This window comes from Physeter macrocephalus, chromosome 17 (genome assembly GCF_002837175.3).
Source record: "Physeter macrocephalus isolate SW-GA chromosome 17, ASM283717v5, whole genome shotgun sequence".
NCBI lineage: Eukaryota > Metazoa > Chordata > Mammalia > Artiodactyla > Physeteridae > Physeter > Physeter macrocephalus.
This window is the reverse complement of record NC_041230.1, coordinates 28,908,158-28,932,007: the sequence shown is the minus strand read 5'-3', so window position 1 is coordinate 28,932,007 and position 23,850 is coordinate 28,908,158. Positions and strand designations below refer to the sequence as shown.

At 52.2% G+C, this 23,850-nt stretch overlaps 1 protein-coding gene across 1 annotated transcript; it reads right to left on the bottom strand.

The window, feature by feature from the left end:
* Nucleotides 1-1,547: 1,547 nt before the first annotated feature.
* Nucleotides 1,548-12,252, bottom strand: ADGRG5 (adhesion G protein-coupled receptor G5). Its single transcript, XM_024125125.1, has 11 exons — nucleotides 12,189-12,252; nucleotides 11,895-11,973; nucleotides 11,081-11,261; nucleotides 10,396-10,506; nucleotides 9,228-9,344; nucleotides 7,697-7,849; nucleotides 6,610-6,731; nucleotides 6,080-6,348; nucleotides 5,353-5,470; nucleotides 2,014-2,291; nucleotides 1,548-1,636 (listed from the first exon to the last, which is right to left on the bottom strand). Exons 1-11 carry the CDS (start codon nucleotides 12,250-12,252, stop codon nucleotides 1,548-1,550), a joined length of 1,581 nt encoding a protein of 526 aa, XP_023980893.1.
* Nucleotides 12,253-23,850: the final 11,598 nt, after the last annotated feature.

Below are 23,850 nucleotides of genomic sequence, written 5' to 3'. Positions count from 1 at the left end.
CCCAGGCAGTCTGTGGAGCCTGTGCCACTCACCAATTAGTGAAGGGCTATTCATATCAAGAAATGAACAGAGGGCAGAGGATCCCCCTGGGAGAAAAGGGATCCGGCTCCAATTCCCTCCCTGTGACGTTCAAAGTCATTGCAATCTATCTGATGGCGCGGAGCGGGGCCCTGAGAGCCTATCCCAGCCCAGCGCTCTAGTGCCAGGTATGCCCAGAGCAAAAGACCCCAAGAGCCAGAGCGGGTGGCTGCGTTGGGAAAGAGAGAAATGGCTGTGTAGGCAGTGCTAGCATTCCTCCTGCTGGTCACCCAGCAGGTGCAGTCCTGGAGGCAGAGCCTCTCCATCTGGTGTGTCATATCCACAGACAGGCGACCACAGCATCACCAGACATGGTTTTGGACCCAGTGGCTTCTGACATTGGCCAACAGGGCCCCCTGGTGCGAAGCCTGGGAAAGGTGCTTGCTTCGTGAGTGGTCTCCCACTTGGCCTGACAGGACAGGTCAAGGGCAATGGTGATTTTCTACAACTGCGACAGCTCACAAAACAAACAGGAAGGAAACTGAAATGGGAATCCTGACAAAAGACTTGCATACATTTATAAATACTTTAGGTGCCCACCAACTCCAAGAGAACAGACAAACAAGCTTGGGATTTAGAACCCACACCCTCACACCTACCAGGTGAAATTCAATCCTGCTCAAACAGCCGGCTCGCTGGAGCTCAGATGGAGGGGAAAGAGGCGCGCCCCTCCCAACTCCAGGAAGCTCTGTGGCCCCAGCTCCTGGTCTTAGTGGCCTATGGGGGTCTGGGGGAACACTGGAAGAGGAGCCTCTGGAAAGGACTGGATTTCCTGATCTTTGGGAAGGGCGGACTTGGAGTTAGAGTCATCATAATTTGGGGGTTAAAGGAAAAGAGGCCTCAGGTACAGGCTGGTGAGGTCTCACACACTGGGTGGGTCTCTAAGCGCTGGCCTGGGGACCCCCGGCCACGGCTGACCCTCTCCTGGAGGAAGGAAGCAGGGCCCAGCAGGTGTTTTCAGGGCAGGCCCAGGCCAGGGTGGGGATCCCCACCCCACTCTGACCTCTTCCTCCCTGGTGCCATTGAATCTGCATAAAGCTCTGGGATTAGGCAGGACCAGAGCCATCTGCCACCATGTCACAGATGTGGAAACCAAGGGTCAGTGAGAAATGACAGGCCCAAGGTCAGACAGTGAGACTCAGAGAAAGGCATGGAAACGTGGCCTCCTGACTCCCAGGCCAGTGCTCTGGCCATAGGCCTGGCCAGCTGGGCCCAGGCACCAGTGGCAAGTTTGCTGCCCCCAGGTGGGGCTGGACCCACCCCAGAGCAGAATGCCTGGGGACGGAGAGCAACACGCTGCCCTCTGGGCCTGGGGAAGGCATGGAGGTGGAGAAGGCCCCCTGGAGGGGACAGTGGCCTCTGGTGTCTGGCAGCTGGCCTGCCATCTTCTCGAGTGGAAGCCAGGGCCTCCGGCTGCAGGCAGCCAGAGAAGCTGGGGACTCCAGGCCAGGAGGTCCAGACAGTCCAGACTACTGCACCATCTGGGAGGAGCTGGATGCCTCCATCTCTGCCTCTGAGCGATGCCTCTGGGAGCAGAACCACAGGAAGAGGAAGAAACCTGCACGCAAAAGACTGGTCAGTGGAAGCATCGCAGGAACAGCATGGGGCCTCCTCCAAAATCCAGGCACCTCCTTGGCTGGGGTAAGTGGGGCGTCCCTGAGGCCCAGCAGTAATTCTCAGAAGCCCTTCCTGTAGGAGGCCAGAAGGGACCGGGCGTAGGAGCTGGAGGACCAGCCACCGCTAGCCCATAGGCTACCTTTGTGCAAAGTACAAGGTGGCGCCCCTTCCTATGGGTGGGCGTAGCCCCAAACCAGCTTGTCAGGGCCCAGATTTCAGCCCGACTCACCCCTTCGACCTGGAGCCCTTCAGTAATAAACATGTAGCCGCTGTACGCTACCCCCCTGGGGTTTCCTCCACGTCAACCACAGGTCCTACCGTAGAGCGAATTGAAGGTGGTGAAGAGGAAGAGCTGGGGCAGCAGGAAGACACCAAAGGAGAAGAAGGCCAAGGTCCAGGTGGTGCCCAGCAGCACGGTGAGGCCCAGCACGGTGACGGTATCCCAGCAGGCTCTGGGGCCCAGCGCCTTCTCCCGCGCCCGCAGTCTGTGCAGGACCCGTAGCGCCCAGGCCAGCACCACCAGGTTGAAAAGGGATGTGAGGCCACCAAAGCCCATGACCAGAACACCGTGCACCCAGGGGTTCCGCACCCAGCATCTGCAGGGGAGGGGTGAAGCGCTGGGGTTGGTGTGGCTCCCAAGGCTGGTGGCAGGGAAGCCACGGTCTCCTGGGCCTCCGGACTGCCTCTTGAACCAGGTCCGGTCTTCCGGCTCAGACCCGTCATTTCTTGCCTGACTGCACACATGGTGAAGTCCTGGGCTCAGCTTTCCAGCCAGGCCACCAGGTAGGACCCACCTGCCACCTCAGCCCCCTGCCTGAAGCCCCTGCATGAGGGTAACTCCTTTACCCTCTTTTACCCACCTGAAAACTCTTTCTCTCCTCCCTTGAACATCTAACCCTTCCCCCTTCCACGGCCAGCCCAACTGTCATCTTATAAGGTATAGACTGCATCATTGGTCCATGGTCCTCTTTGCTGGAAACTTCTCCTTCCACCCACCACACGATTATCACCATCTCATCCCCATCTTCGTGCAACGGTGCCAGGAGCCCCTCCCCACCTGGACTGGGCCACCGGCCCTTCCCTGAGCTGCTGCAACTCGCAGCTTGGTGGAGGGGCGCTCTCCATGTGTGGACTGAGGAGCCGGGGGAGTCGCAGGAAAACTCCACCGAGGGCAGAGGGGAAGATGAGAGAGATACCTGACAGCGGCCCCAGCCCTGGTCCTAGACCCTCCGTGAGGTCTTCACGCCCTTTGCTTCCCCCAAACACCTTCAAGGCAGGTGCTGCCTTTTACCCCATCAGGTCACGTGATTTCCGTGAATCAGCCATACGATCCTCATGGTGACCCTATGAGGCTTAGAAACGCACACCTGCCTAAGGTGGGACTTGAAGCCCCATGGTCTAAGCACAGAGCCTGTGCCCCTAACTGTCACGATCACCTGCTTGGGCTCCTTTCACTGCAGTCACAGAGTCCTTGAACATGATTTTGGGGGTTCATCCAAGTGGATGAGTGTGGTGGTGGATCATTCCTTTTCACTGCCAGATGATCGTCTGACAGGGGTGGCTCTATCGCATTTACTAATCCTGTGTCCTGTCAGTGGGCATTGGAGTTATTTTCAAGGTTTTTAAAAATTGCTGTTAAAGAAGATGTGGTATACACACACACACACACACACATAAACACAAAGGAATATTATTCAGTCATAAAAAGAAGGAAATCTCGCCATCTGTGACAACATGGATGGACCTTGAGGACATTATGCTAAGCGAAATAAGTCAGACAAAGAAAGACAAATACCGTATTATCTCACTTACTTGTGGAATCTAAAACAAACAAACAAAAAAACAAGTTCATAGATACAGAGAAGAGATTGGTGGTTGCCAGAGGCCAGGGAGTGGGGGACAGGGTGCAAAACAGGTGAAGGGGGTCAAAAGTTGCAAACTTCCAGTTATAAAATAAATAAGCCCTGGGGATGTCATGTACAGCATGGTGACTACAGTTAACAATACTGTATTGCATATTTGAAAGTTGCGAAGAGAGTAGGTCTTAAAAGTTCTCATCACAAGAAAAATCAATTCTGTATGTCTGGTGACAGATGTTAACCAGACTTATTGTCGCGGTCATTTGGCAATATATACAACCAGATCATTATGTTGCACACCTGAGATTAATAAAGTGTTATATGTCAATTATACTTCAACTTAAAAAATAAAACAAAAAATGTAAAATAATTTTTAAAAAATACATATATATGTAGTAAGGGGTTTGTTTTGGTGTGTGTGGTATGCGGGCCTCTCACTGTTGTGGCCTCTCCCACTGCGGAGCACAGGCTCCGGACGCGCAGGCTCAGCGGCCATGGCTCACGGGCCCAGCCGCTCCGCGGCATGTGGGATCTTCCCGGACCGGGGCACGGACCCGTGTCCCCTGCATCGGCAGGCAGACTCGCAACCACTGCGCCACCAGGGAAGCCCATTAAGGGTTTTTTAAATGCAGAATAAAAGTCACAAAATCCAGGGTGAGAGGGAGAGGGAGAGGTGAGGAAGACCAGGAAGAAGATGGTTCTTCGGGCGGGAGCTCGCTAACATCCCTGCATTAACGTGCTTCCTGTTCTGTGGAAGCATCACTGCAGTTCTTTTGCCATGTCACATATTATACAATAAAAACACACGTTTAAAGAGTCCTAAGTCACACTTCCTCTGAGAAAACACCCCGACCCTCACAGAGAGGAATTAACCCCATCTCAGCCTCACTCCGTGCCCAGAGCCCTCACTTCCCAGAGGCTGGGATGGGCAGTGGTTAGGGGCCGGGCTCTGGAGCCAAGTCCCAGCTCTGACCTCAACTGGCTGGGTCTCCTTGGGCAGGGTTCTTCAGCCTCCTGTGCCTCGGTTTCCCCAACTGTAAACAAGGGCTGACAATGGGGCCTGCTCCTTGCTGTGAGGATTCAGAGCCAGCCCTCAGCCGTACTGAGCTGGTGTCAGCCAGGAGAGGGAAAAAGGCCAGACTGCCAACTGCTGGTGACGGGTCTGCAGGGGGTTGTTAAGCTATTCTCTCTATGTTGCCTGTTAGAAACATTTCATCACAAGAAAAAGGTTAATGTCTGAGGGCACGGGAAGGGGCGACAGAGTCTGTGCCCCAAACCGCCTTGGGCCCCCTCCCCACATACACTCTGAGCCCGGTGCCTGCCGTGTCCCAATCCCCACAACACTCTCTTCTCTGACTAGGAGGGTTGGAGGGCTGGGGGTGCCATGCCAGGCACAGGTCACGGGGAGCCAGAGCCAAGCGCGTGAGCGAAGCACGGAGGTGAGGAGAGAGAAGAGCCAGGCACAGGTTGAGCTCCACCGCAGGGCCTGAGAGCCAGAGGGGCGCTGGCCGCCAGCGGCCAGGGGGCAGAGCGCCCCCCCCGCCTCCCGGCCTGGCCTTGGAGGCCCATGTGCTTCCTAGAACTAGCATAGAGAGTGAACCCGTCCTGCAGGAGACCTTGGAGATCCAGCAGAAGGGGCGTGGCAAAGCCCCCTGGAAACCACACCCCGTGCAAGCAGCAGCCCCCTCCCTGCCCTGCAGCCAGTGCCCCGCCTACAAGGCACCCTATCTAGAGCCCCAGGACCAAGTGGCCCTGCTGCCAGAGCCAGGGAGCCTGCCGAAGCCCTGAGCGCACTCACATGGACGTGCTCTGGAAGCCCGTGCTATTCCCCCGGCTGTCGGAGAGCGGGATCCTGTGGGGTCCGTAAACTGAGCTCTTGACGGCAAGAAGGAGCAGCACCAGGAAGGCCGGGCCCCCTGAGGTGTGGGACAGAGGCTCAGTGTCTGTCAGGAGACCCCAGGGGCGGGCTGGTCATGGGCTCCTGGGGCTGCTAAAACAGGACTCCACTGGGCAAGCGGAGGGTCGGGGGAGGGGAGGGAAAGAGATCGCTCTGAGTCCCCAGCCGCTGTCATGTGGTCCAGCCTCAGAGCAATTAGCCTGGTGGTCTTAGAGAAGGCTGATATGAATGAGGGCTCTAGGGTGGAACGGTAGCGGCAGTAGTAGTGGTCCCACTGGGAGGTGATGGCTGGAAGGTAATGGGAGAGAGGGTTTGGGAACCGGTGAGGAAACAGATAATAAAGAGAGGGGCTAGGATGGTGATAGAGACGCCGATGATGATGGTACCAGAGACGGCGGTAAACACAAGGATGAGGATGGTGGAGGTGATGGTGGTATTGGAGGCGGTGATGACAGATGCTTTGGAGGTGGAAGTGGTGATAAGAATAGTCATGTAGGAAGTGGCAGTGGGTGCTGGCAGGGATGGTGACCAGTGGTCATGGCAGTGGAGGAGAAAGAGGACAGGAGGGAACAGATGCCCAGTCTGGCTGGAAGCCTCGAGAAGCAAGGGAGAGGGAGACCGTGCTTACCCCAGCCCAGGGCACAGAGCTTGAGCACGTATCGGCGGATGTAGATGTTGTAGACGCGCCCGAGTAGGAGGTAGAGGTTGAAGCCTTCAATGGCCATCCAGGTGAGGCAGCTGAGCAGCGCGTAGTGCAGAGTGGCAGCCAGTGCCACGCATGCTGGCCCAGGCACGGGGGGCATGGCCAGCACTGGGCTCAGCAGGAAGGCGATATTGAGGAGTAGCACCGAGGCGTGCAGGTTCATGTGGATGCACGTAATGGAATCACTCTGCTTCCTGCGGGTGGGAACGTGGCCCTCCGTGACCGGGACGTCACCAGGCAGCGCCACCCCCTGGGCTCATAGACACATAATGACCGGGACACAGGTTGAGAGGGGCAGGGACCCAACAACAGCCACACACAAGGAGGCTGGTGTCCTACTTCCCAGCCTCTGCACTCTGGAAAAGCCCACCTGACTCTGGGGGCCCAAGTAGGAAAGAAGGAGGGGTGCTGAGCAGCAGTGGGTGGGCAGGCCCAGCACGAGGGCAGGGGAATACCTGGTATGGAGGTGCAGTAGGATGGTGAGCAGCGAGGCCACAATGGAGATGCTGCAGCCCACCAGGGAGATGTATGTGAGAGGCGCCAGCAACTCTGCAGGGACCGGGGCCGGGGAGAGTTGCTGTGGGAGGGAAGGGGGACCAGAAGCATGGAAATGCCCTCGACTGCCTAAATCAAAGACACCTGCCAAGGGGCTTCCCTGGTGGCGCAGTGGTTGAGAGTCCGCCTGCCGATGCAGGGGACGCGGGTTCGTGCCCCGGTCCGGGAAGATCCCACATGCCGCGGAGCGGCTGGGCCCGTGAGCCATGGCCGCTGAGCCTGCACGTCCGGAGCCTGTGCTCCGCAACGGGAGAGGCCACAGCAGTGAGAGGCCCGCGTACCGCAAAAAAAAAAAAAAAAAAAAAAAAAACCCAAAGACACCTGCCAAGACCTCAGCTTCAAGCCCCCCTACCCTACAATCCTAGCCGTGGTACTGACTTGCAGACAGCCACAGCAGACACAGTGGCTTTTCTGCCTCCCAACTCCGAACTCCCCTTCCTCCCCTCCCTCACTCCCGCACGTGGGTGGACCCTCCACTTCTCCTACTATGTGTAGTCAGGTGCACCAGGCCTGGCCTGTCAGAGCCTTCCCTCCTCCTGCCCGCAGTGATTGGTTAAGGGATGGGCATGGGACACACTCTAGGCCTGTGGGACTCAGGCCCATGGCTTTGGCTGGCAGAATTCGGTGAGAGAGCTCTCGTTCTACTGACCTGAACCTAGTAGGACATAAAACAGGAAATGCCAGCAGCCATATTATAAGCCCATGGGGAGATCCTGTCTGAGAACTAAGCAAACGCAAAGCAAGCACAATTGAGAGACTGAGATAGAGTCCTACATTGGTGACATTGAGCCCCTAGATCAAGACATGCCTGAAGCCTAACCCAGCCTTTTCGGGAACATGAACCCATAAGGTGCTGTTTTTTTTTCCTTAAGCCCATTTGAGTTGGATTTTCTGCCCCCTGCACCAGCTTTTGCCTTTCTCCTCTGTCCTGGATATGGTGCCCTCTGCAGCTCTGACCACCCTCACCCAGGCTAGATGCACACATACCATGAGAACAGCAAAGTAGGTGAGGTGGTTGCAGCGGCAGAGCACCTGGGAAGGTGAGGGCTGCTCTGTGCGACAGCCCTCAGTGCTCCAGGCCCCCCAGTGGTGCTTGCTGGCTCCCTCCTTCCAGAAGACACAGGTCACCGTGTAGCCTTCCTAAGGGGAGATGCTGGAATTGGGTGCATCCAAGGGGTGGAGGGAAGGGCCATGGATCAGGGAGGGTCTGGAAATTGTGGGGGCCAAAGGTGACTCAGCTGCACCCTTGTCAACATTTTACCAGGCACTGGCTGGGCTTTGGCATCAGACAGACCAGATTCCAGCCGCACCTCCACCACGGACTCTGAGAGTGACCTGGGAAAGTCACAGAGGTTCTCTGAGCCTCATTTTTTCATCTGCAAAATGGGATCATTTATACTCAAGTCACAAGGATGGTGGAATAATCAAAGGCAATGAGAAATCTTGAGTGCCCAGCTCTGGCCAATACAGTAGGTGCTCTATAATCAATGTCCGCTTTCCCCTCCTCCCCATGGGGAACGATGACAGTCCAGACCCATCCCAGTGGGGTAGAGAGAGAGTCATCTACAGACAACCCTGACGCCAAGCCCTGTGGGTGGAAAGGTGAGGGAAATGAAAGAGGCACTCCATGGAAGACCATGGAGGAAAAGGCAGAGGAGTCCTGAGAAGGGAAGGGACAACTGGGGCACTGAGGCCTTAGAGGACACATTGGATTTCAACAGAAGTGAAGCAAGGATAACAGGGGCAAAAGCCCAGAAGAATGAAAGGAAAGGACAGTGGAGAAATTGGGAGTGCAGAGCGGTCCTGATAAGGCTGACAGAAGATAGGGCCAGAGTGTAGAGACTCTGGGGCTTTTCGGGAATGCCATCAGGGCTTGTGCCCACCCAGCAGCCCTTCTTCCTTCTTTAGGCATCAATATCTGTAGTTTCCTTGACGACCCATCCCTCTCCCAATGACAGGTCAAATGAATCCGGCCCAGTCCCTGGGCCATGTGACCCAGGTCTGGCCAATCTACATGTTCCATCCCCCTGGACACAGTGATGGGTCAGGGATGGACACATGACCCAGCTGGACCTTTAGAATCCGTTATGGGATCCTGGTTTGCACTGGCAAGAAAGAGCCTGCTGAGAAAAGGGGAAGGAGGTCCAGCACTTCAGCTGCCATCTTGCCACAGAGTGGAAAGCCAAGGCAGGAAGCCATTGTTGAGAGATGGAGACTGAGCCATTATGGCATCATATCTGTGCCTGAAGCTAGAACAGCCCTGGACATTTCATGTACATGAGCCAATAAGCTGGCTTGAGCTGGTTTTCTATCATGTGCAATTCAAAGAATCCTGACAAATGCAGTGTGTAAAAGCTTCTCTCTCATTTTTTTGGCAGGAATCTTCAAAGTATGATAGATTTAAAGCAGCTTGTTTCTAAGATAGTTCCACAAGTCTGGGTTTGATCAAACCAGTGCTAGACAGGACAGCCACAAGGGGGTAGGGGTGGGGTGGATGTGGGGGTGGCCCCAACAATACCAGGCTTTGGTTGTGCCAGAAGCTGATGTTCACCGGCTCACTGAGGTTGCTCACTTGTCCATGGCTCAGCTGGGCCCCCAGAACGTAATTATTGAGCACAGATGAATTGATGTCTTTCTGGAAGGGCAACAGAAGAAGCACTGACTGGAGGGGATGTGAGGAGACCCTGGATGAGGTCCAAGAGCCCCCCTTCTCCAGCCCCTCCTCCCTGGATGAGAACAAGCAACATGGCTTTCACTTGTACAGCTGCGCCAGCCTCACAGCCTTTGCGTATGCTGCCCCCTCCACCTGGAACCCTGTCTTCTCACTACCACCACCATTACCTCCCATTTGTCAAATGAATTCCAGCCTCATACCCTCCATGTCACCCTACCCTAACTCACTTTCAAAGCCAAGGTTAAAAGGCACCTCCTCCAGGGCTTCCCTGGTGGCGCAGTGGTTGAGAATCCGCCTGCCGATGCAGGGGACACGGGTTCGTGCCCCGGTCCGGGAAGATCCCACATGCCGCAGAGCGGCTGGGCCCGTGAGCCATGGCCGCTAAGCCTGTGCGTCCGGAGCCTGTGCTCCACAACGGAAGAGGCCACAACAGTGTCGTGCCCCGGTCCGGGAAGATCCCACATGCCGCAGAGCGGCTGGGCCCGTGAGCCATGGCCGCTAAGCCTGTGCGTCCGGAGCCTGTGCTCCGCAACGGGAGAGGCCACAACAGTGAGAGGCCCGCGTACCGCAAAGAAATAAAAAAAAAAAATAGGCACCTCCTCCAGAAGCCCTCCAGGACTGCTCACTGGGAACCATCCTGGCCCACCCTGACTCATCCATCCCTTTGAATCTCTATGGTTATAATCAACCTCAAGCTAAAATTAAGTCCCTAAGGTACCGGTCTAATTGTTGAGAGAGAGAGCTCTCTGAGGACAAAGATCTTGTGACGTAATTGTCTATCTCCCATCTAGGGAGAGGCACACAAACAGTAGACTCCTTAGGTCTCGTGTGCACATTATAATCGTGCCTCCCTTCCATTTTGCTAAAACAGAGGTCCAGAGAGGGGCACTGATTGACTGAAGTTGCACTAGGCTGGTCCCTGCCCAGAGGCCAGGAGGTGGCATGCATGCCTGCAGTGCCCGCCAGGAAGGAGCCCGCATCCACCCTGCTTGGCCTACCAGCAGGCCCTGACCTGGAAAAAGCGGGTGTTGGAGAAGCAGATGCAGACGAGACTCAGCTCCCTGGAGCGCACCCTGCAGGCATCCCGGGTCAGCTGAGCTGGGAACTGCATGGCGAGTGGGACCTGGGCCTGTGGAGGGCCAAAGGCAGGCTGCGCCTGGTGTCCGAAGCCTCCAGACCCACCACAACACCTTCACTGCTCCCCACTCCCCAGGAAGCCCTCCCAGCCTTGCACCGAGCCTTTCCTACCTTAGAGCCTCCACCCACAGAACCCTCTCCTGCCAGGCTGCACCTCCACGCAAACTTCCCCCGATCTCAGGCCTTCCCTTCAGGCAGTTCTGGTCTTGAACTTGGGTTATTTATCCCACCCAACTGGGGTCCTGAAGATGGAGCATCAGCACCCAGGTATTCAGCAGGAATCATACCAGGGCCCTCAAAAGTGTCCCGTTCCCCTGGCCTCTTCCACGACTGCCTCACCCCAGGAACCTGCAAAAGCAGGAAGAGGACGCTGCCCCTGAGGGGCCACAAGCACCCCCTTTCCATCATCCACATGAAGAACATCAGCCCCATTTTACAGAGGCGGCAACTCACAGCTATTAAGGCAGAGCCCTGATTGCTGGGAAGGTGGGCGATGGACCCTGGGGAAAGTCCAGACCTTAAGCCCCCGGAGGATTTCTGGGGTAAGAGGCTCTGGCCACCCCCAATCCCTGGCCACCTCTGACCTGGGGGACCTGCTCCAGAGCAGCACTTCTCAGTGAGAGGCCAGTGAAGTTGCAGCCCAGCTTGAAGGCTAGTGTCTGGATGGTGTGCGTCCGCAAGGTGAGGTTGTGGCCCCCAAAGCTGGCATTGAGTAGCCTTGACTCTAGGCCGTGGATGAGCCTGAAAGTGAGAGAGATGGCCAGAGCCCGGGGTAAGGATGGAGGGGAGCAGGGCTCTCCACAGCCTCCCCCATCCCACACCCGTCACTCCCACATCTAGACCTCTGCATACAGTGCTCCCGTCACACTCTTACCTCCCAACCCCACCCATCTCCTTCTTCCATTAACTCTTGTTTGGGTCCCGGTTTGTTGACACCTCCTCCAGGAAGCCTTCCCTGGCAGCTCCCCACTGACTGAAGTACCCCACAGCCCTATGCTTCCCTGGTCAGTCATCGGCATTGGCCTCTCTCCCTGAGCTACTAGGCTTTTGGGTCACAGACCCTGGGGAGCCCAGCCCAAGTCTTGGAGCCCCTTCCCAGAAAAATGCATGGAGACCCATGATTCTGCACCTGGTTTCATGGCATCCATGGTTAAGGGCCCCCAACCAGACAGTAAACGCAATGAGGACAGGGATATGTCGATCCCACATCTCCAGAGCTTGGTGCCGGGCACACAGTAGCTACTCAATAAATGAGTGTTGAATAAATGAATTAACAGTCTACACTGGACCAACCCTGGGCCATGGATTCGAGGTGCAGGCTGGGGGTGGAGGCACAGCTGACTCTGGGCGGGCGAGGAGGGACACCCAACTCACTCAGCAAAAGAAGTGAGGCTCCGGCTCCTGGCTGCCATCTCCATTCTCTCCATCCAGCGCAGGATTTCTTGGGATGCCTCTGTGAGGAGAGAGTCAGACATCCGCCTCAGCCTCTGTCTGCAGCTGCCCCGCCTCCCGCCCCATGGCCTCTGGGACTTCCGCCCCAGCCTCCTGCTGCCCCAGGAGGCCTAAGTGCCCCTTTTCAATCTCCCTTGGTTTGAGGCCTCCCCGCTTCACATCACAGCCAGGGGTCCAGGCTAGGATGGCTCTTGCGGCTCAGCGGAGCCCTCTTACCCTCTGTTCTGCTCTGAGACATCAAGAGGCACAGGCAGAGGAAAAGGGCCCCGCAGCGATCCATGTCCTGTACCGAGTCTCCTCCAAGAACTGGCTCCCGCCCTGGAAAAGGTGCGTGTCTTTGTCACCCCGGTAAAAGAGCCACCTCTAACTCTAGGCATCTGGCATACCCCAAGAATAGGACGTGCAGCGTCTTATTTGATCCTCACTACTGCATTTCACAGATGAGGAAACCGTGGCTCAGAGAGCAAGGCGTCTTGCTTTGCGTGAGGCTGCCTGAAGCCATGTCTCTGTTACTCCAGAATCCTTGACCATTTGGTAAAGCCTGCCATTTGCAGCTCTGCCTGAGACACATCCTCCTCCCCAAAAATGGTATCTCTGGGGGCCTCCCCAGGGCTCTGACCTTACCCAGGGGAACATTGGGAGTTGCTTGTCATTAATCCTGTCCAGCCTTGTCATTCACCCACCATGTGACTTCGGGCAAGAATCTGTCCCTCTCTGATTAAACTGCCAGCAGCAGCAGCTGGGGGAATCCAAAAGTTGGAGCAGAGAAAAAAACGAGAACTAAGAGTTTCAGGAGAAGGCTCGTTTTGATGACAATCGTAGGAGGTCAGAGGCCACCAAGAATCACAACAGCTGGATGACATCGGGAAAACCACTGCCTTTGTCCACAAAGAATTCCCCCAAAGCCCATTTTAAAGTATAATGTGATTTGAACATATTGTTAAGTACTGTATTCAACACTTGCTTTGAAACCTTGTCTTCATTTTCACTTATTTTTGTGACTGCCAGAATCTATGGCAGCTGTTAGTTATGAATTAAGATGTCAGGTTCAAATTTGTGAAAATAAATTCAATGTTTTGGTTTAAAAAAAAAAGAATCTGTCCCTCTCTGCCCTCATTTCCCTCGGTTTTAAAATTAACTAATAGGGACTTCCCTGGTGGCACAGTGATTAAGAATCCGCCTGCCGATGCAGGGGACGTGGGTTTGATCCCTGGTCCGGGAAGATCCCACATACCGCAGAGCAACTAGGACTGTGCGCCACAACTACTGAGCCCGGGTGCCACAACTACTGAAGCCCGCGCAACTAGAGCCCGTGCTCCGCAACAAGAGAAGCCACCGCAATGAGAAGCCCACGTACCGCAAGGAAGAGTAGCCCCCGCTCGCCGCAACTAGAGAAAGCCCGCGCGCAGCAATGAAGACCCAATGCAGCCAAAAATAAATAAATAAATTTATTTTTTTTTAAAGTTAAAATGAACTAATAAACTTCTGCTTAAACATAGCAGATTTATGCCTACCCCCGAAACTCCACTAAAATGAGAGTGAATGGATAAAACAGACACAAAGCCACAAAAGACAGAACAATGGGAAAGAAGACAACAGCAGATGAGAGATATCAGTGAAACTCTGGAGGCCGCAAAGCAGGTGGCCACCTGCTTAAAAAAAAAAAGTTAGCAGACCATAAGACGTTGAACCCAAGCGCTTGCAGTAAGGAGAGGTGAGTACAGCGGGTGGGGGTATCGGGGAGGGGACATGGGGAAGCCAGCTAGGTCAAGCCTCACAACCGTGGGAGCATTTGAACACTGGAGGCATCGGGAACCTCTGAAGGTGGGATGAAGGGTGAGGCTAAAAACGGGGGATTGTTGGTTGTGAGTTTTTTAAATGACCAGCTGGGTCCCCAGATCTCCTCTGCCACCTGGAGCATCCAGGAGCCTTCCTCACCACGCTTGCATCCTCAACCCTACCATCCAACACAAAGTACATTCCCTGCAGACAGTGCACCAGAGAGAATCTGCGAGGTGCCATTCTGGTACAGGAAAATTAAGCCATATCCCCTCCCCACATCCTCCTCCAATCAGCTTCCAGAAGACTGGCAGCAGCCAGGCAATGATGCTCCAAGGCAGGAGAAAATTCTTCTCCGAAGAACTGACCATTCTAAGAAAAGTATCCTGTAGCTACTGACATTTTGGTGCTCCTTGATAAAACAGCCAGGACCAAGCTTATGGTGAAGCTTCACCAGTCACCAAGCCCTACCAGGCAATTAAGTTTTTTTGTTGTTTTTTTTTAACGCACACACAGTTTATTTATTTTCAATTTATTTTATTTATTTATTTATTTTTGGCTGCATTGGGTCTTCATTGGTGCGCACCGGCTTTCTCTAGCTGCGGCGAGCGGGGGCTTCTCTTTGCAGTGGCTTCTCTTGCTGCAGAGCACGGGCTCTAGGCACGCGGACATCCGTTGTTGTGACACGTGGGCTCAGTAGCTCTGGCTCGCTCTAGAGCGCAGGCTCAGTAGTTGTGGCGCACGGACTTAGTTGCTCCGTGGCATGTGGGGTCTTCCGGGACCAGGGCTCAATCCCATGTCCCCTACACTAGCAGGTGGATTCTTAACCACTGAGCCACCAGGGAAGTCCCAGGCAATTAAGTTTTTAGTGCTCCACTCTTTTTTTGTTGTTGTTGTTGTTACAAATTTATTTATTTTTATTTTTATTTTTTTATTTTTGGTTGTGTTGGGTCTGTTGCTGCACGCGGGCTTTCTCTAGTTGCAGTGAGCGGGGGCTGCTCTTCGTTGCGGTGCGCGGGCTTCTCGTTGCAGTGGCTTCTCTTGTTGCGGAGCACGGGCTCTACGCATGCGGGCTTCAGTAGTTGTGGCACAAGGGCTCAGTAGTTGTGGTTCACGGGCTCTAGAGTGCAGGCTCAGTAGTTGTGGCGTGTGGGCTTAGTTGCTCCGTGGTATGTGGGATCTTCCCGGTCCGGGGCTCGAACCCGTGTCCCCTGAATTGGCAGGCGGATTCGTAACCACTGCACCACCAGGGAAGCCCGGCAATTTCTTATAAAACTAAACATGCACCTACCATATGACCCAGCAATCGCACTTTTCAGCATTTAACCCAGAGAAATAAAAGCTCATGTTCACACCAAAGCCTGCACATGAGAACTTCATAGCCGCCTTATTCGCAATAGCCCCAAATTGGAAACAATTCCAATGTGCCTTCAATGGGTGAATGGTTACACAACCTCAGGTACATCTGTACCATGAACTACAACTCAGCAATTAGAAAAATATACTGTTACACACAACTTGGATGGGTCTCAAGGGAATCATGCTGAGGAAAAAAAAAAAAGCCAATCTCGAAATGTTGTATACAGTATGATTTGATTTATATGACATTCTTGAAATAACAAAATTATAGAGATGGAGAACAAATTAGTGGTTGCCAACAGTTAGGGATGAGGGGTGTTTCTGTAAAGGAGCAGCACTAGGGAGCCTTGTGGTGATGGGACAGTTTTGTATCTTCATTGTGATGGTGGTTGCAAGAATCTACACATCATAAAATTGCATAGAACTAAACACACAGACACACACACACACACATAAATCAGTGCACAAAAACTGATGAAATTGAATAAAGGCTGTGAACTGTACCAAAGTCAGTTTCCTGGTTTTGATATTGTACCTTAGGTGTGAAAGATGTTACCATTGAAGAAGACTGGATGAAACGTACACAAAACCTTTTTTGCAACTTCCTGTGAATTTTTTGTTTTTTCAAAATTAAAAGTTAAAAAAATACAGTACGATGGATTGCCATTTCACTATTAAGAATTATGATGTAAATAGCCACATAGAAGAGGAGCACAGCATATCATTGAGTGGAAAGAACAGGTTAAAAATAACACATATAATATAATCACATTTATGGAAAATTATATGCATGTTTAAATCTATGAGGCTATCTAGAAGAATGGTCACCAAAATATTAATAATGTTATGGGAGGGGGTTAGTTTCTCTTTTTATGTTTTCTGTATTGTTTGAATTTTCTACAACAAACATGTATTACCTTCACAACAGAAAAGCAAATATTTTAATGCTTAGGATTTTTTAAATATTCCAAATGACTATTTATTGTTATTGAAAAAATAATAGTGACAGACTGCTTATGAGAAACAAAAAGCATGTTGCAAAACGATGTAATCCAATCCTTGTAAAAATTGTACTTTTTACAGATGCAAAATCTGGAAGAAGCACATCAAGGTCACTTCGGTGAGGTGAGATTCTGGACCTATTTGTTTTGTTCATCTGTGTTTTATAAAGTTACCCCATATGTTATAGTTATCCATTTCCCAATATTTATTCACTCTTTAGATGGGTTAGAAATTTACATCTTTCAAATATAAACAATAAATAAATACAAAATGGTGCAAAAGGCGAAGTATTCCTGACTCTTGTGTCACCTAACCACTCAGTTCCCAATTAGTCACCCCCAGGTCACCACTGCTATTAGTGTTTTGTGCGTCTTTACCAGTTTCTTCATACAAATATAAGCGAATATGAGTTCCCCCATTTTATAAAAAAAAAAAAGTAGCATACTCTGTATACTTGAAAATAACCTTGGAGAGCTTTCCTTAACAGTACCTAGAGCCTCCACTGTCTCTTTCATATCTGCACAGTGTGATGTTAGGGATAAACCATAATTTACTTAACCAGCCCCCTGTTAATAGTCATTTGTGCTGGTTCCAGTCTTTGGCTCTTACAAACAGCTTGGCTGTGCTTGTACTTGCCTCATTTCCCACATGTGCAAGCTCATCATCTGCCCATTTTGATATTGGGTTAGACTTTTCTTTATCAACTTCTAGAAACTCTTTACATGATAGGAAAATTAGCTCTTTGTCTATTACATGAGTTGCAAATAACTTTCCTAGTTTGTCTTTTGCCTTTTGAATTACATATGGTCTTTTTTTCCAGGTAGGTCTTTTTTTTTTCTTTTTTTTGCGGTACGCGGGCCTCTCACCGCTGTGGCCTCTCCCGTTGCGGAGCACAGGCTCCGGACGCGCAGGCTCAGCGGCCATGGCTCACGGGCCCAGCCGCTCCGCGGCACGTGGGATCCTCCCGGACCGGGGTACGAACCCGTGTTCCCTGCATCGGCAGGCGGACTCCCAACCACTGCGCCACCAGGGAAGCCCAGGTAGGTCTTTTTTAAATGTAAAATTTTTATGTAAAAAAATTACCAGTGTTTTCTCTTTGGGCTTCTGGATTTTGAGTTTTAGCTAGAAAGACCTTCCTCATTCCAAAACTATAAAGGAATTCTCCTAAGTTTCTTCTGGTAATTTTAAGGTTTCATTTTTTTTATATTGGAATCTCCAGTCCATTTGTATTGATCCTGGAGTGTGAAATACGGATTCAATTTTGTTTCCTGGTGGTTATCCATCTGTCTTAACACTATTTATTCATATGTGTGTCTATTTTAAAAGAGAATAAAGGGACTTCCCTGGTGGTCCAGTGGGTAAGACTCCGTGCTCCCAATGCAGGGGGCCTGGGTTTGATCCCTGGTCAGGGAACTAGATCCCGCATGCATATCACAACTAAGAGTCCGAATGCTGCAACTAAGACCTGGCGCAGCCTAAATAAATAAATAAAATTAAAAAATTTTTTTTAAAAAGAATACCTACATTATAAATAAATAAATAAATAAATAAATAAATAAAAGAGAATAAAAGACTTTGGAGTCATAGAGTGCTGGGTTCTTATTTATTTGGCTATTAGGTAATTTATTTGGCTGTGCTACCTTGGGCAATTCACTTACCCTCTCAGAACCTCAGCGACTGAGGAAAAAGATTTGGGGGGACAAAGGCAGCCACTGAATGAAGCCAGTTGGAATGTTTCAGGTGAGAAAACTGAGAACCTGAGAGTGTAGAAAAGATCCCCTCACAGTATGAATGGGGAAACTGAGGCGCAGACAGTGGTGTGGATTTGACCTCAAGGGTCTGGACCCTAAGACGGGGTCCCCAGGCCCTTGGCCATGCTTCTGCCAGGCAAACAGAGGGAAGACGAGCTTAACCCCACCATGCAGCTGGGGAAATTAAGGCCAAAGCAGAAGTGACATCCCCCCCACCAAGCACCCAAAGAGAAGCTGTGGTTTCCACCCCCTTTCCCAGGAGCAACCACAATCTTCACTTCTGCTTGCAACCTCCAACATCCCCCTCCCCAGCTTTTCAGAGAGACCACCACTCACCATTACCCCACACCCTCAGCCATCTCCTTCTTTTTGCAATTCGCTATTTGGGGTCCTCTAGAAAACAGGAATCCCTCACCTGACTCTCAAGAAGGTTCCAATTGACCGTGGCAAAACTGAACACCACACAAGGGTTTGCCCGGGGCTCTTCAGCAGGCCGGTGGGCAAGCTGAAACGCAAACCCAGACTCCAAGTCGAGTGCTCTCTCCCACGATGCGCTGCAGCCTCCTAAAGATGGCCTGGTGTCTGAGTTGCTGTATGGATGAGGAGACAAGTGGAAAGCAGAACAGAGCCTTCAGAAGATGTAAATTCGATAACTAGTTCCAGTATTCAGCACCTGAGGTCTGACATTAGGCAAGGAACTTTACCTTTCTGTGCTTCAGGTTTTCTCATCTGTAAAATGAGGCCAAGGTCATCTACTTCCCAGGGAGAGAGACTCAAAAACCATTTCCACGATCCACACTCCAGGGAATCTAAGGCTGTGACCCAAGGTTGCCAGCCAGGACTACACTCAGCGGGAGAGCTGGGAAGCCCTGCCTTCCTATCCAGAGCTGGCTTGTGCACCCCCGAAGCCCACCCTCTCCCCAACAGCGCCAGGGTCCACCGAGCCACTGCATTCCTGGACAGGGCCCCACCTGCCCCTCCCAACAACTGCTCTTGCCAACCAAAGGCTGGAGTCCCCACTTCTGGCCTCCCCCTGGCCTGGGTGAAAAGTGAACCTGTGGTCTCTGCAGGAAAGTCCTGACAGGTGCCATTATCAGCCCCATTTCACAGGCAGGGCAAAGGAGGCTCCACCAGCACCCAACAGGGGGTCTGTGACCCAGCCAGGTCCAGAGCCTTTGCCTGAGACACACTGTCCCCAGGCTCCCTTCCAGGTCACTCACAGGAACCGCACCTGCTCTGATTTGCCCAACATAAACTCTGTGCCAGGCCCTCACGCCTGTCACCTGAGGTGCAGGTTACTGGACTAGCCCCATTTTACAGATGAGGAAACTCGGGTCCAGAAAAGCAAACTTCAATAACGTGCTCCAGGGCTTCCCTGGTGGCGCAGTGGTTAAGAATCCACCTGCCAATGCAGAGGCCATGGGTTCGAGCCCTGGTCTGGGAAGATCCCACATGCCGCGGAGCAGCTAAGCCTGTGCACCACAACTACTGAGCCTGCGCTCTAGAGCCCGCGAACCACAACTACTGAGCCCACATGCCACAACTATTGTGGCCCGGACGCCTAGAACCCGTGCTCCGCAGCAAGAGAGGCCACCGCAGTGAGAAGCCCGCGCACCGCAACAAAGAGTGGCCCCTGCTCACCGCAACCAGAGAAAACCCGTGCGCAGCAACGAAGACCCAAGGCAGCCAAAAATAAATAAATAAATATATGTATAAAAAATAATAATAATAATAACTTGCCCCAGGCCACATGGGGTAGGGGGGAGGGGGGGATAAATATTTGAACCCAGCACCCAACCACTCCTTAATTTAAATGCCTTTTTTCAAAAACATAGATCTGTACATTCCTGAGATTTGGGGGTGTCATCAGGGGCCCAGGAACTGGTGAAGGGAATGAAGGTGAGTCCCCACCTTGCGGCTCCACGGATGTCACCAGTCCAGCAACCATCCAGGCAGGGGCGTGCCCAGTGCCTGCTAGGGAACCCAAGGGTCAGGACAGAATCTGGGGGGAGTGGGGCATGGAGAGACCCAGACCGAGGGGCTGACCTGTGCAGCTGTTGTTGTCTCACCGCCGTCGCGCCGCCGCCTTCTGCACGAGGAAGGGGAAGTTGGGGACCTCTGTGCTGCGGGCGGGCGACCCCCCTGCCCCTGCACTTCTCTCTGCTCTCTTCACCCAACAGCTGCACCGCACGTTCCCACTTCTCTTCTTCTTTCACTGGAAGAAGCCTATTTGTTCCTTCTGAGCTGATAGCCACGCCCAGCTCACCCCTCAGGGCCTGCAGCACTTCCTGCGGGCAGCCGCACATTTGCAGAGATGCTGGGCGTCAGCGGGGAGAGGGAGGAGGGCTGGCCCATGTGGCACCCAGCGGGGTCCAAGACCCACTCAGCTCTGTGCCCTTGGGCAAGAGACGTCGCCTTTCTTGGCCTCAGTTTCCCCTTGTGTAGGAAAGGGAGAATGATCCCTGCCTGACCTGACGATCAATGAGATGGATGATGGCAAGGACCTCAGGCAAGGGCTGGGTCACGCTGCCTGGGTTCAAATCCCAGGCCCACCATGTCCTGGCTGGGTAACTTTGGGCACGTGACGGAAATTCTCTGAACCTCAGTTTCCCCTCTGTAAAATGGAGACAATGACAGTACCACTTCATGGGGTGGTGTGGGGCTTATCAAGGGTAATGCTGCAGAGTCACCGGAAGTGCTCCGTGAAGCCCTCAGGTTTCACAGATGGGGTGCCTGAGGCCTGGGGAGGACAAGGGCCTGGCCCAGAGTTACCCAGTGCAGAGCCCTTTGAAGAAAGGCCTCATTGGGAGCAGAGCTCAGAAAACATGGCCAGAACTGTGAGGCTGGAAGGCTGACCAGCTTCTCCTTGAGCTTCTCCTTGGGGTCTGGACCAGCCTGTCCTACATCAGTCACCTCCTCCGCAGAACCCTAAGCAACAGGGGGAAGTGTCTGTGTGTGTTGGTGGGGAGACAGGGGGCTCTCTCTTGCCAGGGCCCCAGCCAGACTCCCTGGGAAAATTCTGACTCAGGAATGTGCTTTTCTACCCCCAGGGCTGCGATGGGGGTGAAGCAACAGGGAGAAAGAAGCAGGTCCCAACATGGTTTCCCTCTTCTCTGCCCCAACACTGGAGGCCTTGCTGTATCTGCTCAAGCACAGCCCACAGGTAGCTCAGGTGGCCTCTGTGTGGGGAAGGAGGGGAGCTGCTCCTTGCAGGGCAGGGAGATTTCGGGGAGGCGCAGGCCCACCCCAGCTGCAGTGCAAAGACTTTGCAGGGACACCCGTGTGCCTGTGTCCTGACCCCTCGGCCACACTCCTGCTGGGTGACTTGGACAAACTCTTGCCCTCTTCCACACTTTGGTTTTCCATGGCCATGATGAAGCCCTTGACCTCTAGCCCCTTCTTCCCTTTCCAATGTCTCCTGGCCACCTCTAGGGTTACAACACCAGCAGCTGCTCTCAGGGCCCAGGAGGAAGCCCTGCTCACCCCAAAAGCCCCTCTATTTTCCATCCTGGATCTGTGCTAGCCTTACTATGCGCCGCCTCAATTGGGGATGCCAGTTACATAGCCCTGCCCTCCAGATCCTGGAACTCACTGCCAAGACACTCCCCAGCTCAAAAGCCAGCAGTGGCTCCCATTGTCTTCATGGTCTAGCCCCATCCAACTTCTACTTCCACCCAGTTCGGGATGTGCTTGCCATCTTCATCCCCATCTCCCTGCTCTGACACACACACACCTGGGTGGCATGCTAGCTCCTCTCCATCCCTTAGGGCCCCTGCCTACTCTGGGAAGCCTTCCCTGACTCCAATTCCCCTATAAAACATTCCAGATGCTTCCACTTTAGGGGTGTGTCAGGTCCTTGTTCAGTCCCCCTGGCAGGAAGGAAGGCAAGCCACTTCCCACTCCCCAGCCTGGGAGAGCCACACCCCAGCCCTAGTGAAGTGTCTCTCCACACGGGAGCTGCTCTCCCTGGTGATCTGTGAGAGGGCAGTAAGTGGCAACCCGGACAGGCCATTAGATAAACTACTGAGTCACACCATGAAAAAGTCATTTACTTTTCAGTCTTTCTCAATCCCGGTGGCAACCAGGAGAAGCGTCCATTTAGAACTAAATTGTCTCTAACCTCTTTCTACCACTGCCTTCTGTCCTTTTGATTTTCATTATTCAACCTTCTATCGGACATAGAAAACAAGACACCTGATTTTTAGTGATCTTTTATTGTGGCAAAATATACAGGAAATTTACCATTTTAGCCATTTTTAAGTATACGGTTCAGTGGCATTAAGTACATTCATATTGCAACCACGGCCACCTTTCATCTTCAGAGCTTTTCCATCTCCAGAAACTGGAACTCTGCATCCATTAAACACTAACTCCCCATTCCCCGCTCCCTACAGACCCTAGTAACCACCACTCTACTTTCTGTCTCTGTTTGGCTCTAGGAACTCTAGGAACCTCGTATAAATGGAATCATACAATATTTGTCCTTCTGTGACTGGCTTGTTTCACTTAACATGATGTCTTTATGGTCAATCCATGCTGTAGCATATGTCAGAATTTCCTTTCTTCTTAAGGCTGAATAATATTCCTTTGAATGTATAGACCACATTTTGTTGATCCATTCATCCACCAACAGACACTTGCGTTGCTTCTACCTTCTGGGTATTATGAATAATGCTCCTATGAACATGGGTGTACAAATTGTATCCCTTTTTAACAGAGAGAAAGTTTCTAGCTAGATTGATCATGTTGTTTATTTACATGACGTTTATTTTTATGACTTTCTTCTAGTTACAGCACCTGATAAGAGACTTCCTATTTAGCCTAAAATACACATCCGTCCTAAAAAAAGTGAAATGATTTAAAGAAAAACACTAAGTAAATAATAGCACACGTGCTATATGTTGATGGCAAAAAGTGGCAGCAGAGACACAGGCCAGAGAACTGCTGAGGTGTGGGAAATACTAACACAAGCCTCAATCAAAACCCTCCTGTGCTAAATTGGGGAAAGAAACCCCTCGGGAGCCACTGGGAGGCTGACACCAGATTAGCGCCGCATCCAGAAGACTGCCAGGAGGTGTGGTTTTAGCAAAAGGAATGAGAATGGTAAAATTGAAAGTCAGATCTGGGCTCTGAGACCTCCCAGCCGTGTGACCTGAGTCTGTCACTCGGCTTCTGATCTGAGGATCACATTTCTCACGATGAGATGGTGGTAACCACACCCAGCTCATAGGATGGCTATAAAACTGAGTTAATTCATGTGAACTCCCAAGCCTATGGTCAACACACAGCTTGGGTCTATGAGCGGGCAGTTCTCCCCACCTCACCCCCTGCAAGAGACACCCTAGGACAGTATTTTTGTTTCTTTTCTTGAGAGAGAGCCCTACCGTAATGATGTTATAATTGGAGCTTAGGTTCATCATCAACTCAGCCTCCTCCGCCTTCACTATCTGTATCCCCACCTCCAGAAACTCTGGTAAAGAACTCTAGACTCTTGATCATGGTTGTCCTTACTGGCTGTGAAACTTTGGGTAAGCCTGAGCCAAGAGCCTCAACGAGCATTTCCCCAAGTTTAAAATGGGGACCTTCCAGTCCTCTGAGTACTCAATATCTGAATCTCTCAGGCCCAAAGTACACACAGTAAGCAAAGGCCAGCCACTGCAACATTTACAGGCTAGTTCCCTCTCAACCACCACATATCCCCACCAAAATCAGTCCCTAGCTGATTGTCAGATGCTATTAACATTTAACCACGCAAATACAAAGCAAATGGTTATGAGTGAAACTGCAAATCTTGCAAAAAGCGTGAGATTTCATGAAGTTGATGGAAGCGATGCTGTGGAAATGGAACAGCAGCTGACCACAGAGGAAGAGAACTTCTGTAAGAGAAATGACCAAGAACTTCCAGAGAGAACTGTTTGACTATCAAAGGATTCATAGTGAGCCTTGGGAGTGAAACCCCAAATACTTCTGCAAACAATGATCCTCTT

Coding starts and splice junctions, on each gene's coding strand:
- ADGRG5 (XM_024125125.1), bottom strand. CDS start 12,252: ATGGATCGCTGCGGGGCCCTTTTCCTCTGCCTGTGCCTCTTGATGTCT. Junction 9,345..10,395: donor CCAACACCCGCTTTTTCCAG/GTCAGGGCCTGC, acceptor TTGCCCTTCCAG/AAAGACATCAATTCATCTGT. Junction 6,349..6,609: donor CTACTGCACCTCCATACCAG/GTATTCCCCTGC, acceptor TCCCACCCGCAG/GAAGCAGAGTGATTCCATTA.